Below are 17640 nucleotides of genomic sequence, written 5' to 3'. Positions count from 1 at the left end.
TAAATTTGAGGATTCGCTCAAATAATTTTATAGCAAACTGTTAATAAACATTTTTTTTTTGCTATTTTACGCTGAATAATATATACAAATAAAGAAAAAAATTAAATATATATCATGAAACGCAAACATATTCCTTTACATAAAACATTCACAATTTATTAAGCCATGCCATAAGGTTATGGCTTTTTGTTTATGGGGTGCATGAGCAAAATACTTATTTTTCCTGATTGATTTTAACACTCGTAGCTTACACCAAAGGCTTTATTATATACGGTAAAAGCTTATGTAGGCCCTGGTCTCTGTAACGATGTTATTCCATTTTGCGTGTTCATAAAAACTTTGTATCGGTGTATCATTAAAAAGATCTAAGAAAACAAAATTGTCTCTTTCTATATATCTTCTTCTACTCTGATTCTCTTTCTCACACGTGTTTCTCGTTGAGTAGTCATGTGTAGCCCCACTCTTGAGCATAACTACTTCTTGGAATTGAAAGAGAGAGAAAAAAAACTCAGACCTTAGGAGTTAACATTGGTTGTTGTAGATTTAAAAAGTATGAAGAAATAAAAACAGTGGTGGGCCTCAAAGCGAGTTTCTTGTAGTCAAATAATTGGGAGCATAAAGCAATGACATACAATGACATACAAGAGAGACAAGCGATTATCATAAATATTTTTTTGTTTATACATCAGCCTGTATTTAAAATAGGAAATGTGATACAACACGGGTAAAATTAATCATCGCACAATATAATTAATCTAATAATGTGGTTAATTTATTACCATCTTTGCCAAGTGAAAGTCAAATTATAATATCAAGTCGTTCATTGAATCCATTTGGTACTTCTAATCAAGTATTAATGATGTCATTAACTTAAGTAATGTTTATTATAAATGTGCAAAAGGATTGATATCTAATTTTTCAGCCCACAGTTCTTTTGCGTTAAAATATTGTGAAATATTTATCACTACCGATTTTACACAGCTCCATACGCGTTAGCCTTTTGGTCATTGACTATATCTGTTCCAAATTTCATCAATACCAGCTCAGCGGTTTAGTAGTAGCATTATAATAGATAGAATGATAAATGTTTATGCAAATATTTCATATTAAGGATCAAACCCGGGACTATCAGTGAAACCGCCCGGCGAGATGACCACTAGACCGCAAAGATTGTCCAAATTCTGACTACAAAAACATAATAAGATTTATAAATCGTTTTTCTATATTTCACGATACTCACGATATTTTCCTGTCGACCATCATGATTCATCAGCACCACCCGAAAAATAATATTGATACTTACGTTTGATATATCAATTATGCCAGAGTCTGAGAGCTCAGTAATTTTGTACAGTTTACACCGGCATCAAATACATAATAATTCATGATTAATATTTTAGCAATTGCCCGCGTAAATTTCCACCAAAAGATTTTATTTCTTTAAAGTACCTTTTTCCAGGATTTAACGTATCTAAATTTCTAAAATATAAAAAAAAACATGAAGAGATAACAAACAAACTTACTTTCTCAATTATAATACTAGTTGAGATTAGGACAGATTTATTTAAAGCATTTTCTTCCAAGTGAGTTTCAAACCTAACTATCAATAGACCGTTTAAAAGTAAGATAGAATTGTCTCAGCGAGGATCGCGGCCGCGGCGTCCTGCCGGGAACACGCTCCGCAGTACAATTAAGAGCTAATAACTCCCGCTTGAGTTGTTATATGCAAATCAGTCTGCCGGTTGCGTGTTACACCTACGCTGCTCAATTTAAAAGCCTCGATAAATTGGATGGATTTGCTTAGAGCTTGCAATTTTTTGTTTATATACAGCGGTGGTAAATTAATAAAGTATGTAGTGACATCCCTGTAGGATACTTACATAATATTATAAATAAAGTGTTTGTTCTATCAAGTCAAAATGGAGCATCAGAACTGTTTTTGGTGTGGAGATTGTTGGAAAACTAGCGAGCGACAGTGAAATTTTTGTACTAGTGCCGCTAATAATTAAAGTATTTATAGAAACAGTAATTTTGGCGACTTCGGTCGTTTGAGCACATTGGTCATTAGGCTCTGAACAGACTCGTGAGTTGGCCACTATCTATCACTGTAAAATGGTTATTTTAGTATCCAGATTCTAACTCTGCGAACTCCTATATAATTACCGATGTTCAACCAAATTTCAAGACTACTTATTTCACAAAAGCCCAGAACCATTCTGCAATAGGGTCATCTCCTTCTCTCTCATCCTACGAGTTGTGTTGTCGAATGGTATCCTTTGAATTCTAAACATTTTACTTGATATAAAACCTCTTCATAATATCTGTAATAAATGTTGATTTTGTGTAGATTCATTCTTTCCTTCCTTACGTTTCTATTAAAAGGGAGTATTGTGTGAAATAAAAATCAGATAGAAGTTGTACTACGTGAATAGCTATTTTATTATAAAGTAATATAAATAGTTTTTCATAAATTAGTATTTCGATTTTGAAGCGTTTATTTACAAAAATTGGACGGCATTTATAATCACAATATACGTACTCAATGTAAGTATATTTGAAATACTACATAAAACTATGTAGCACACGCAGAGTTATATTTACAGCAATCATATAGCGCTTAAACTTTAAGTTTATATACGTGAGCTGAACCATAAACCAACATTTGAATGAAAATAAATCCGAACATCCACTAAATCGAGCTTAAATAACTTAGGCCCGGTCTCGACAGGAGCTATGCAAAGCTGTGCTAAATTTGCCCCTCCCGTCTGAGGTAATTTAATTAATAGAATTCCGTAATTTTTAACAAACGAATTCTATTAGTTGTTCCAAACTATGCATTTTATTACCGCAATTTAATACTATAAAACCTAGCCATGCAAATGAATTTGATTTAGATCATTGTGGACCCAAGACCGACATTTTTTCTACAAGATTAGGTAAATTAATTTACCAAATCCAAGAATCAAGGAATACGTCGCTATTCCTTATTTAGCGTAAAAAGTAGATAAACATCTTGATCTCTTTTTTTTGTTATTTAACCATCCAGTATCAATACCTTGGTGTTTTTTAAACTTTTGCACTTTGAACACATTACTACCTAAATTATATCAACGGCAGCAACGTTAAATAAATAATGTTCGTGTTAGTCCCGTTAATATAATTTATGGAGTCACATAATATCAATACTTTGTGGTGAACACACTTAAACATCTAAATTTTAACACTCATCTAAATTTTGATTCCATTGACCAAAAACAATATTTGCAGACAGGTCCATCAATCACAACAAATATACAACTAATTTTATCATAAACAAAACTTTGCTCAATTTTTTATGTACATATTTTATGTACTTTTTGGACAAGTTTCTTTTGAAGATACATTGATAAATGAGAACAAAATCATTATTATAAATCAAGTACTTAAAATATTTCTTTCAAATTAACTATGATTTAACGCAAGAGAAAAATTGGAATGACTTCCAATAAGTTAATCGGCTCATTGATATAACTTAATCTATAGTAGAAATAAATATACAGAATCCTTATAAAATAAATTAACACTTAGACTAATATCACACAGGTATAATTTGTAAGGAGTGTTTGTATGTCAGTTCAGTCAGACCATACAGCAAATGAGATGAACTTTTATTGAGGGATATTTTGCTTCAAGTAGCATCTCTTGCACTGTTTCTTTGATGTTTCGCTGTAACAAAGAAAGACACAACTTTATATGATAGATCCAACATATCTAATCCCATGGCATAGGGAATGGGCGTGGTGGCTTTGAAGTATTGTCCAGCGATTAAGTCTGCCCGTCTATGTTTGAATATGTATAAGTAAGTATCAATTTTACTCATGCAAAGTAGTAGCCACTCGCCCATACAAAACTTAAAATTAGTAAAAAACTTTTATCAAGGAACGTAAAATTTATTAATATACATATCAATCAAGCTCAAACTCCCATGCTCTCCATCGCCCCATCGCCTTTAGCCACGTGCGTTGCAGTAAAAGCATGTGTTTTTCTAAGAAGATATTACGTAAAAATCGAATCGAGAGACTCTAGTCTCAACAAAAACATTTCCATTGATTCTATAGCATACTCACCAGTATGTAGAAACAGGTGGTTCTTCAGGTTGGTGTGCTTGGAGAACCCGCGGGAGCAGATATGGCACTTGAAGGGCCAGGAGCCGCTGTGCACGTACATATGCGACTTGAGGTCCCCGGGCGTCGGGAACGACTTCGAGCATAGGCTGCATTTGTGTGGCTTTTCCTGAGAGACAAACAGAGAAAGAAGATGTAAAAAGTGTTGATGCTGAATGGTGCTAAATGGCACCAGAGCAGGCGAACTGTAAAATGAAATTCTTTGAAAAGAGCGTAAAAAGGCTCATTCAGAGCTGGCCACGTGAACGTAACACCCGTGACTCTTCCTATTTACTAAGCAAGAATCAGGTCATATGGCTATTTGCTTGCTTAGTAGTATAAAATAAAGAGGGATGCCAGACGACCTGCAATGATTAAAATAGTACATGCGGTTTCTAAGCCTCATCATCGTCAAGCTTCTGTAACCCACTGCTAATGCACAGGCATCCCTTCGTCTATCGGTATTTAGTTTATTGTAGAGACTCCTGGAATGTCTTAATAACTTACATTTAAACGAGCTACAACAAAAAAAAACATAGCATAGCAACAAAACGTCCCGTCATTCAATTGTCATTTACAAGAAAAATAAACAAGTAAACAACAAAGTACCGCTGATGGCACATTCGGTGGTCGTGAAGAATTCAATACGCCGTGAATGTACCATATCGTGCGGCTTCCCGTGTACTAAATTACTATTTAAAGACACAATGACAGTAGATTTGTGGTTTCCTTATGTTTCAACGCTTAATTTAATCTGTATGTTGGTAGTTTGATGTACCTTAGTTCTTTTGCTTCTGTTGGTCGTAAGGTATGTTCTAAATGTTCATTTTAACATGTATTTTTAACACCAGACGGATGAAAGTCTATGTTTCAAAATTTAAGGCTAAATATAATCCTACAATAATCGAATATTAATGCATGCGTCATCAAATTTTGGTACAAGTCAAGAGTAAACTATCTATGAGGCAGCAAACTAAGACCAGCTTAATTGATTTTGTGAATATAAACTTAATTATAACTTAAAAACGAATTGAAATATATTAAGAGAAAACCAATTTGGTACACGCCTCACAGTCTCCCTTTTTTAACAGTAAACAAGCAGTTTTTGCCGGTCGTGATTTATCCATCGGAAACCGTGAGACAGATAATGGTTCTTTGTTTATTGATTTATTCGTAATATTCGGTAGCGACTATATTCATTCGAATATTGCCTCTTACCTTATAATTGAGCTACTGCTCAAACCCGGACTTCGAACAAAAAAGGTCTTAAATTTCAACTTTCCAATTTAGACCTCGCATGATGACTTTTTGTTAGTGTGAATATTAGGAAGGATAGTGAGAATTAAATGGGTGGAGCTGAGGGCGGTAAATGTAATTTATTTGTTATTTCCAATCTAATCAAACCAGGACACTGCACAGGAAATTAACAGAAAACAATTTAATTAAGATAAAATAAATATAATATGAGATTTAGCACAATATTTCGAATATAATCTGATTGAAAAAAGTAGAATGGTTAGCCCCAATATGATGGGTTAACAGGATATTTGAAAATAAAAACAATACAATCAAACATAGCAACAAATATAACAATCAAAACTACACTATTTTGATGTCTGGATTGTATAATACTTAGATATTTCCAATAACTCTTTATCGAATTTTCTAACAGTGGTGTTAGATTTTGTTGAAGTCGCAAAATGACTTAACTATTACGACTATTTCAATAATGACATCAATTATGACCTAATTGTCAAACTAGATCAGACTGCAAGCTAAAAGGGAAGTCTTTGCACAGAACTTAATAGCCATACAAAAAATAATGAAGTTTAACTATACAAGACCTTAATTCGTTTTAAAATCGCGATTCCGATCTCGAGTGACGTATGGCATCGATACGCCTGCCTCGCGTTATGGAAATCGAATGCAAATGCGATACGCTGGTAATTTAACGAAATATATCGATGGTTCGGTATTGCTCGTTAGTACGCTTGTCGGGATGTGCGTGTGTTTGATTTGAGAATGTTTTTTAGATCAGGAGCTGGTGAGACTTTTTTCAAGTTACCAAAAACGCCCGCGTCTATCACAATAGTGTGACATATATTGCACTTGTATGCATGGTGGCTGCATAAAAATATAAACTGATGTTTGTATTTTCTACAAAAAAAGATTGTACAATGTATCTTTCTTATATTAATTTTGATTCATGTACGTATTTTCGTGCAATAAAGTTATTACAAACACACAAAAAATACGATCGCCAAAAATAATCAGAAGAAGAAACCTTCTATATGTCATTGCTTCGATGAATGGTTGTTGATTTCTTAGCAAAAAGCATATAAACTCATTACAAATTAAATAACGTGATTAGATTATGGCTTTAACATAATCATTAATAAAAATAATGCACTCACTCAACTAATATTGAACAGTTTGACCATACCTTAATTGAACCTGGGTTCTCGATAATCAATATGGTGTGTCGGGGCATAAGACAAGAAGCATATTAATTGGTAGAGGATATCAGGCACGAGAATATTATGATGAGGGTGTATGCGGGAATCAGGCTGATGTCACACTTTTTATTTATTAAATTATATTTTTAGAATGTAGCTCTAAGTGTGAAAAAATCACGGTAACGAATTAAAATCTTAATTTTTTTTAAAACTAATTTGGCTGAAACCGTTTTTCTACAACTACGATTCTTAAGATTAATACAGTTTTCACATTCTAGTCTATGCACAAACGCCATTTTGTCAGAGACAAAATGAAACACATAGCTTTCTTCACATTTGATCTAATAATTCATAAGTAACGTCTTTTTTGAGGCAACAAACATAATTATATTATGTCAAGGAACAGGTTTAGCAAACCTATTTCACGGAAAATATTTGCAATGACTTTCAGGTCAATGGGAAAAAACTGACAATTTCATAAAATGACTCCACCTAAAATGTCTATTTACATCACATGTGAAAGCAACGAAGTCACATTACATCCCACATGTTCGACAGCTAACGGCAAAACTTTACCCAGTCGAGTGTAAGCTCTTCCTAAGCCATTTCATTAAGCCTTCGTATAATTTAATCAGAGGTAGATAAAGAATGATTGATATAGGGCCGCTCGCGACGCTCAGATAAGCCGTGCGATTTTAATGCCGGCTGCACACTATCGCCGAACTCAGACAGATGCCGACGTGAATCCACGAACGTTGCGTAGTTTCTATGTGAGATTTTATTTACCTTAATGAAATACCAGCCAAATCACCCAAAGTTTGGCAAACTCTTCAACGATAGTGTCAAGACATCGCATTGAGCATCGAGACATTTTAATGGCAAGTAAATAACTGAATGAATAACTGAATAAGAAAAATGTATAACCCTTTTTCTTTTCTTGTATTGCCAATGTCTAGGTAGAGGATTTAAAAAAATATATTGGACACTTTTCTGATAAAAATTTTGTCCAATTTGATTTGTAGAGTTATTTTGTAGTTGAAAATGTGTGTTAGTAGAGTTCTAATATTATTTTCAAAACGATTTTATTTCCGATTTGAAAACGGTATTTTCGTCATGTATCCTCGGTTTCATTCCACCTATGATACCTATGATACCCAAAGCCCATGTTCCGTATAAAAGACATACAGTATACAATACAATTTTAAATATTCGGCTCTGATTTTATAACAGGCCGACTGACTGAAATCAAATCTTGTTGTGTTTTTGTCTCTTAATCGCCTCATACAACATCCATCGAGAACGGGTACCAAACGCCTTTCATAGTATTTTTATTTACTAATTTAATATGCAAATGTCGTATCTGAATGTGACTTTACGTGACATTTCGAAGATGTCAAACTAGTATATCAATAAGCATATTCTACTGTGACATGTAAAAAGTAGAAAAAAATATCAACATAGGTGATTTGACAAGGGTATAGATTAACAGATGGATTAACAGCGCTGTTTGAAATAAAACATTCAGAGTATCTATTTAAGTTTATGTTTAATTTTTATTTGTGAATGGCTAGCAAAACGCAATCCCACTAATATTATAAAGGCGAAAGATTGTGAGTATATTTGTTACTTCTTCACGATCAAATGGCTGGGACAATATTTATGATACTTGGTAGCTGATGCCTTGGATATAGGCGATTTCCGTAGGATTTCGTCAAGAAGTGTTATTCGCTTATGCAATGGCGCGAATGGCGCGAAAATGACTTTATATAACTATAACACAAATATGTTTTTAAAATACTTACACAGGTAACACCGCGGGTTGTAGTGAGTTATGAATATATTGCTCAAACACTAGGATTTTTCGGCTTCAGCATAAGTCACAAAATTATGTAGCTAATATATATTATAAGCTTAGATTTTGAGGCTTAAAAGTCTAAACGATTCTGCCAATAAAGTACTTTTCAAATAGAAGTATATTTTTTCAATTGTCCTTTTGACTTTATTGTCATATTACTGATAAAAAATTATACATAAATTTATATTTAAAAATGGTAAGCCCTTTTGGCATAATAGGGACCAACACTGTTTGAATGAGTTTCTTTGGGCATTTCTTCTCAGCAGTGGTCGTTCCGAAATGCTAGTAGTTTGTAAACATCATTTGATTTAGAATATGACGTGAAAAAGTGCCTGTGAAGGCCTAATATCTAAATAAATGATTTGATTATGATTTTGATTCAATCTTGCCTTCTTCAAAGTAGCTACTACTAGACTAAAATTACCCAACAATGTTGCAAAAATCACCATTACTGAAACGTATCAGGAGATGTGCAAACAGGAAAAAAACTGCAATGATCTAGTAAAATATTCCACAAAGGATCGGACAATAGACAATCGCCTATTACGAGGAAGCCAAGATCGTGGTGTAATTTGCACATCTGTTTTTTTTAGGTCCATTGATGCGGAAATTATCCGCACGCATTTCTTTATTAATAAAATGAGGAGATAGTTTGATTAAAATGAATTATGTTTGGTGGCAGCTCTGTCATTATTTGTAGATCAAGCTTCCACTACCAGTTGTTGATGGCACGTGAACGCGTTTTATAGAGGGAACAGAAGAGGCACTTCTAAAATCTTTGGCAAAATGTAAATCTTTTATTTATTTAGACGTTCAAATTTTAAACTGATTGTTATATTTTCGTTTTAAAATAAGGCGTTCATAAAAATTACAATGGTGGATGCGTTAAAAATGTCATGTATCTGTGCTTTCAGTGCCAGTAAGAAGGTGTCGGAAAATTTGGTGAGAAGATATTAAATTAACAAATAAATGCAAAATTAGTAAAACTTATAAGTTGCAATTATTATGTAATATTTTTCATGTTTATAACTCCAATGTAATCCTGCCATTACTAGGTGATATACCATTTTTTTATATTCGAATGTAAAAAAATTGCCACTCTCTATATTTTCAAGTAAAGGTGACAAAATATTTACAAATGATTAGACAGATACAAAAAAATATTCTTCTACACGTTTTATATTTTGTAAAAGAATAACTATGCAGCGTTATAAAAAGTGGTTGTGTAACAATGAATAAAGGAGATTCTAGAGACAGTTTTTGTTATGCAGAAAAAAGGTACAACCCGCGGCGCGGTGCGCATGCGCTGGTCACACTCACACCGGGACTGGCGGCTCTCTGCTTCTCATCGAGTGCTTTGTATATGTTATTGATTTTATTGAAGTCACCTAAAGGCAACTGATATGATTTGACTGGTCGACTCTTTCGACGACCTCGGTGGCGTGGTGGTAAAGTGCTTGCTTCTGAACAGAGAGATCCCGGGTTCGATCCCCGGTCGGGTCTTGGATGTTTGTCTATATGTGTATTTGTTATAAAATATAGTATCGTTGAGTTAGTATCCCATAACACAAGTCTCGAACTTACTTTGGGGCAAGCTCAATCTGTGTGAATTGTCTTAATATATTTATTTATTTAACTCAGAAGTCAAAACAGCCAGTGCGCAGCTTCACGATGTTTTCCTTCATCGGAAGCAAGTGGTGGTCTATGAATATAGAACGCGTGAGATTAAAAATTGAGACATATTGACCACAAGCTAGTATCATATGTGTATGTCATAGAATTAATTAAAATTATTATTTTTGTAGTAGTGCTTAAGGCTCAAAAATTTACAAATCATTTTTAATAAATGCTACCAGAAATACCACAGACTTGATTCTATCACTGTTAATAAATAAATTTAAGTTTTAATTAATTTCATTTGTGACCGAAACAAGTTTGTAATTAGAATGATAAACGCCGAATTTTTATATACGCGTCACATTAGTCTAATAAAGTCGTATCAGTACTAGTTTGATACATTTCTTTTGAAAGTTGGCTAATAAAACTCATTTATTGACTTCCTGTTGTACTGTTTTCTATAATCTGTCGCTTAATTCGAGTAAAGCGGTGTAGCTGTAGACCATACTATTTTTAAGTGTATTTTATTATTATTATTTTTTTTATTATATTTACAATTTTAATGTGTTTTATACGTTATACTTATATTTATGTGAAAAAATATGTTTGTATACTTTTTTACAAAGAATATTTCCGATACGTTCGTGTAAACATGTTGACGAAGCGTGCCTGATTGTGATATAACTGTTATTGAATAAAATGAAATACAAAAATGATGTCTGCACTTCTGGAAAGTTTTGTGTCTAAAGTCCATTTGTTATTTTGTAACTAAAAAGAATTACCAAACAATAAGTGTTTGTGTTTATATAATTACCATATTTCCCATTCCATTTAAATATTGTTTTTCTATGTAAAAAAAAAACACGAGTTTTTACATAGAAATGTCATTGATATAACGCCAAATGTCTTGTCTAAATGTTGAAAGGGTACAATCACCTGTTGTAAAATAAAAAACTAAGCACCTTTCGTCGAAAATTTTCTAAATTTGACGCCATTACCACTAAATGATACCGACGTAATTATCATTATGGCATCGGAAAGGGCGCAATTAAAAAAATTGTTTCCGATTTTAGAGGCTTATGTTGGCAGGTGTGAGACGCTGATGGGATTATAAAAACAGCGTCTATGATGGGATAGACGACAGTAATTCACATTGAAAAGATTATACTCCTTTCTCAGGAGATTGACGAATAAAAGATCAAAAATTATACTTTTTTAAATTAGTGATTCTAGTGATAGAGTTAAAAAAAAAGATTTTATACGGTTTGTTAGTATTCACCTGTCTGTTCCATTTTGCGAAAAAATTTAGAGTCCTATAACTATAACTTGCGCAGACAAGTGTCAATACATAATATATGTCCTTGTTGTTTCACATTGAGCATGTTAAGTATCAACTATATTATACGAATTAGTATGAATTAATATTTAGCATCTGTATTGTAAGATTATGTGTTAAAAAAAATTGTTGGCTGCAAAGCAGTTTCAATGTGTAAGTGCAAAAATTTGAATGCGACTGTCCCAGCGTGACGGACGAGCGAATCGTGTCATCAGCATCAGCCGCTGGCTCTTCGCTCCTCGTTACTCTCGAGGTGTGGCCCATTTGTTGTGAGACTGCGCAATTATACATAAAGGTCTTGTGTAAACAATCAAATCACGTAGGTGACGCCTGACAGAAGGAGCAATCCATAGAAGGGCTAGCTTGATGCCGTCAAAAATTGGCCGAAATTAGAATGACCAAGACCGTGCATGCGAAGCGGAGAAGAAAAAATATGACCGTGAAGCGACCCTGGACTCCAACGCTCTATAACAACTAGGCACCTGGAAGACATGAACCCAATAAAACGGTACACAAAGCCCCGAAAGTAATAAAGACTTCACACCGTATCTTGCATTGTGCCAATTTAATTTTATACTTGTACCACAACCCATCCTTTGTGGGGCCAGCAATTGTGAGTACAAAATGTGGAGTGTGGCGGATGGACAGACAGACTGACAACAAACAAATAACGAAGCTAACGAGTGAAAATGCGTCAACCGATCACTTTCCTGACGCGGAGACTTCGATAGCAAATTTATTGTTACCAGAAATGCTAAAATGTTACCCCGTGACTTCGCTCCTGTGGGAACTCCTATATACATACTGTTGAATAGTTTAAGTATGATTGTTGTATACAATTTAATAAGCTCAAATTATGTTTGAATTTCTTTGAAAAATATTTTTACTGCAAATCAAATTTACATTTATTAGTAAGTTTGATTATTAATGTAGCGATCTACAAGGCGACTGCTATAACATCGTCACTATGACCTATGGTGATCATTTTTATTACGAAACAAACATTAATTGTTTTCATTGTCCACTTTAGTGTTTTCCAATTTTTTTTTATAACTTCATCAAATAGCGTTTGTAGTTAAACTAATTGGACCAAATTAATTACACTAACCTCACTTGTCTTGCTCTTTTCACCAAATCAATTTTAATGAATTTTGACTTTTGCAAGCCTGTCCCGGGTGCATCTCCCTCAAGCCCAGTTTCCATTGTATCCAAGCTATTGTGATATTATTTATTTCCAGCTTACTGGCTTTCAATCTCACTCGCTGACAGCTGAAAGATCCTTGGAGAATGGTGATCAATTAATGGCTTATTTAAGCGAAATGACTTCGCTAAATTGATGTATGGTATATTTATGGCCGCTACTATTATCTCACATATATTTGATTGTTTAATTTCCATAACATTCATTCGGACATTAGAAGATAATTTTCTTTGTACATTATGACAAAAAATTGTCATGAATATTATTAAAACCGGTGATTCATCGGAGTCAAAAAATAACACGTAGGTAACGTAATCTATCTTAATACTTTTTGACAGAAAAAACGTTTATTTCATAATATGTATACATATGTGCAAAGCAAGACTTGATTCACACACACGAGTACTTTGATCTTCTGTCTCGCAATCCAACGGAGCCTCTCATCAGTATTTCGTGTACTTGTGACATAATTTAGGATTTTCATTCTGTTTTAGTATCATAAGATTTTATTTTAAATATAGATATGGATAAATATTAATATGTCGTATAGGCAGGTGAAATCAATGGCTGAGGACAGAATCAGATGGAAAATGCTCCACCGACAAGAACAAAGTTCTTAAATTAATTGATGTTGATGAATATATAAATGATGATAAATATTCAACTAATGAAAAATTTCATAAAGAAAAATAATAAAATCAAATATGATTTAATGAAACGGAATCAGATATGGGGCGTCTCATATAGCAAGTTCACACAGGCCGTGGGACGCCATGGTCTACTGGCTCGTCTTCATAGCGTCTTCGACACGCTCCGCGGTCACACGTGAGAAATTTTGGTAATGTACTAGAAGGGCGATGCGATTTGACTTTTAAGACTAAATAATGTGGAAATTTTGGGAAATATTAAGATAATTCAGAACTGTCAACGGTACTGCCGGGTGCGGCCGGTGAAAATTCTAAATTAACATCTTTTTGAATATTAAAAACAGGCACATTGTTATTATCGCAGTATGAGAATAATTTTTCCAAAATAAATTATGCATTTCATATTACAAAAATAATAGATTTTTAGTAAGAAACACATGACAATGAAATATCAAGTTAAACATGACATACCTTTTCAGATTTGTTAATGTTTGTGAATATATAAACTTGATAAATTTTGTTGGTACACCGGCAGGTGAACCACGACCGTCGCTCCATTATATCATAGAGTTTTATAACAAGATTTTTCACGATTAATTTTCTTACAACCACCTCTATCTATTAAAGTGCAAAAAAGAAAGTGGTAGGTAGCGGTAATAGACAATAACATAACAAAGCTAAGTGCATGATTGCGCGTCACAGTCCCCTGGGCAGGCGGGTTCCCACAGTGACCCGGGAATTATTGGGGCCTTAACTACCTGGTCACAGGTGTGTCTTCGGCAGTAGGGCTGGCGACGGGCAGTTTTTAAGGCGACGAATTATAGGTAACAAATTATTCTGCATTTTTATTTTTTATCTTTACTAGATTTCGCATGAGATCGTCGCTAGAGCAATATGTACCTAGTCCAAAATGAACTAAAACTTTTGGACTTTCCTTATTATATCCTCACTTTTATTGTATTTTAAAGTAATTAATAGGTATTATTGCTTTATGTTTTGAGAGATTAGTCTTTATCAATTCAAAGTACCGTTTTATGCTTACACTGCAATATCAATAACAAATCGATTAAACTTTTGTTTTTGATATCCTATTTTCTAAGTATTGACAAGAAATACCTACATATTTTATAAAAAATGTTTTGGATTACAATATTTCAAAATATACTTACTTACAATATTTGTATTTATTTATTTTTTATTCTGACGAAAAAGCGAATGAGTGCCCTCATTCGCTTTTTCGTTAAAAAATTTAAATTTACTTTAATTTTTCAAATGAAAATAAAATTTATGTAGTACTTTATATTTAAATTTTAGCGTTCGGTTAATTTAATTTTTAGTCAAATAGTATGTAAAAGGGGTTCCCAAATAAACTGAAGGTCTCAATAATAAGTTCATGACTGTTTTTGTTTTGTTTTCTCCTAACATTATTCTTCTTTGCAAGCTGTGGTTCACGTTATTGGTTTCACATTTACTCACCCATTTGTTTTATGTTTATTATCATTCATAGTGAGACACTATTTGTAGACCCAAATAAATGAAAAAAAAAGACTGACAGCCCTGTGCCCACTGACCGTATCCATGTGTGATTTTCTTAAGACGCCGTCACATGAGGTCAGAGTTAACGTAAAAACTTAAGGTAGGGCGTTATGGGAATTGAGCACGGTAACGTCCGTGTGCGCCAGGCTTTACCGAACCGTGGTATAGCACTTGAATACATTACCATGCGTTTAGTGTTGCTCCTCTTCATTGTGATCATGGGATTCTTCGTGATTTGTTATAATTATCATGTTGTTATGAGGTTTTTATTTCGTTTTTGTTTCTAATTGTTACATGAGAGATTTTATCACCACCAATTGCTTCAATTTTTATTTATAATTAGGTAAACAATAAACTTTTTAGTGCTTGGGAATATATTAGAACCAGTGTTCTTGTCGATGACGAATCGAACCAGTACAAGAAATACGATTTCATGTATTGGTTCGATTTAAAATAAATGAATAGTTACCCATTATGAAAACTAATATTTTCTGTTTAAATTAACATTAATAAATCGATATTTTAATGTTCTATACAATGAAATATAAATATATAATACAGACAATAAACAAAAGTTTTTAAAATTAGTTTCCTCAAATTGCGTTTGATATATGGAACACATACCAATTTATCGAGAAATAATTTTATTAAAAACTTTATTTAATTTCATTAAATCTAAAAATCCCTGAAACTGCGTTCGAAATCAGATTAAGGGAAGCTCATTTTATCGGCAAAAAAGGTAAAAATAATAAATATTTATAAGAGGCGAGTGTTCTCTTGTCCATTTCTGGATTTGATCAATATTCAGTAGTTTTTCTCATACTCGGCCGGCAACGGACATCAAACATTTGGTGTTTCGTCGTTTTTAGTATTTTTCACATTACAGTGCCGACACAGATGGCAACCTGGACCCAATCACAACCAAATCCTTGACGAATATTTGACAGATTATGTAAATAGTGGACACAGTGGCTAAACAGATAATGTTTTTTTTTTTCTCACACACGTGTATACGTTACTCGAAAGTGTATAAGGTTTGAACGGGTGTATAAGGTTGATGGTGATCACATGCACTGAATGACCGAAAACATACACCCGTTTGATTTTATCGACCGCTAAAATACCAGACAAAGATAAATATACAGTAGGTATTTAACAAATAAACAAATATATTAGGACAAATCACACAGATTGAGCTAGCCCCAAATTAAGTTCGAGACTTGTGTTATGGGATACTAACTCAACGATACTATATTTAATAATAAATACATATATAGATAAACATCCAAGACCCGGGCTAATCAGAAAAATATCATTTTCCATCACGACCCGACCGGGGATCGAACCCGGGACCTCTCGGTTCAATGGCAAGAACTTTACCACTGCGTCAAATATATGAAGTGGTGTTATAACAATCCGACTATAGACGTATATTTTTTTACATAATTCATTCTGACCGCGACCACGGCTGCTGTAACGACTCACAACTGAAATATTTAGTCAGCTATTTATTTAAATAATATGTAGGTATCATTTCGACAATATATCAAAGTGAATGCGAACAATAAGTACCATTATAGAGCACGGCAATCACAGATACAAACTACTAGCAAAACAATCACTCTTAATTACAACAGCAAGAAATGTAAATGATGGTATAATTTCAAAGTGATAAAAAACTAACACTATTGTCCTATGAAGGACATTAAGGATATGCTTGTGCATGTGAATTATCATTAAAAACTGTAATGGGAGTGTCTATTGTGTATCATCAAGGATAACTGGTGATATTTTGCAAGACAATGACGTATTGTATTTGTGTGTAAGTTTCCGTGATTAGGTAAGCTATGTAAAGCAATAATTTAATCATCTTGTGTCAATATGTACCAATGACGTTGGAAAAAAAACACGGAAAATTTTATAGTAAGATTGTGATAAATCAACAAACTGTTTCTTTTTTCATGAAATATTACTTATAAATATAATACTACATAATCGATTGTTGAAAATAACTAGATAATGCTTTGAAGAACACATTGGTTAATGACATATTGAATTACATACACAAATCGATATTTATGTATTCATTGACGTCCGGATCAGAGATAGAACATGAAAGAAGTCCACATGCACGCAACGAATCCTTACTAAGACATAATTATTAAGGAATCGTTTCTACAATGTGTAATATTGTGTTTTACATATCCGCTTTTTATTTTTAATAACCTCACTGCATTCGTAACCTACTGGTTTATTCCCACACAGCAAAGCACCAAGTTTAAGGCTATGACTCAATCCATTTTCAGAAAATTCTCACGACCATGGTTCAGAACGCTTGACTTTTCCGCCCCACTGCCTTCGCGCAGAGCGCAGCGTCAATGTACATACATGCATTACAATATACGAGTATGCTAAATATAGCTATAACTTTATTAAGATACGTAGTTACAAGACAATAGTCAATGATGTAGTTAGAATTAAAATTGTTTGAGTAGGATTTCCCTGGTTAATCATCATTACTAAATTAAAATACTGGGATTCACAGAAGACTTACTCAGATTCAATTATCACTACAGAATTTTATTCCTCCTTCTAAGCCAAGCTAAAGATTTCTCGCCGTTCAAAAGAAACTTCTAAAATGTTTGAATAAACACATTAGTTTTATTATAGTTTCATATAAAGGGACAGAAAACTTCCAGAATGATCAGAACTCATTCATTATTTTTATAATGCGATCCAGTTTCAGTCAGGTCCGTAAATTCATACGATTAAGTGAATTTTATTACCGATGGGATTCATTGTTTGAATTTGTTTCAATCGTTCTGTTAAACTGCAGGCAAAACGTACGAT

At 33.3% G+C, this 17640-nt stretch overlaps 1 protein-coding gene across 1 annotated transcript in view; it reads right to left on the bottom strand.

The window, feature by feature from the left end:
- Positions 1 to 2411: 2411 nt before the first annotated feature.
- LOC128676459 (zinc finger protein 177-like) overlaps positions 2412 to 17640 on the bottom strand; it is a 55671-nt gene continuing 40442 nt past the window's right edge. Inside the window, exons 6-7 of the mRNA XM_053756583.1 lie at positions 4107 to 4272; positions 2412 to 3705 (exon numbers count right to left, since the gene is read on the bottom strand). Coding sequence (XP_053612558.1) covers positions 3668 to 3705; positions 4107 to 4272 — 204 coding nt within the window. The 3' untranslated portion in view covers positions 2412 to 3667. The remainder of the gene's footprint in view (positions 3706 to 4106; positions 4273 to 17640) is intronic.

The sequence above is a fragment of the Plodia interpunctella genome, chromosome 16 (assembly GCF_027563975.2).
Source record: "Plodia interpunctella isolate USDA-ARS_2022_Savannah chromosome 16, ilPloInte3.2, whole genome shotgun sequence".
Classification (NCBI taxonomy): domain Eukaryota; kingdom Metazoa; phylum Arthropoda; class Insecta; order Lepidoptera; family Pyralidae; genus Plodia; species Plodia interpunctella.
This window is presented reverse-complemented; position numbering and strand designations above follow the sequence as displayed.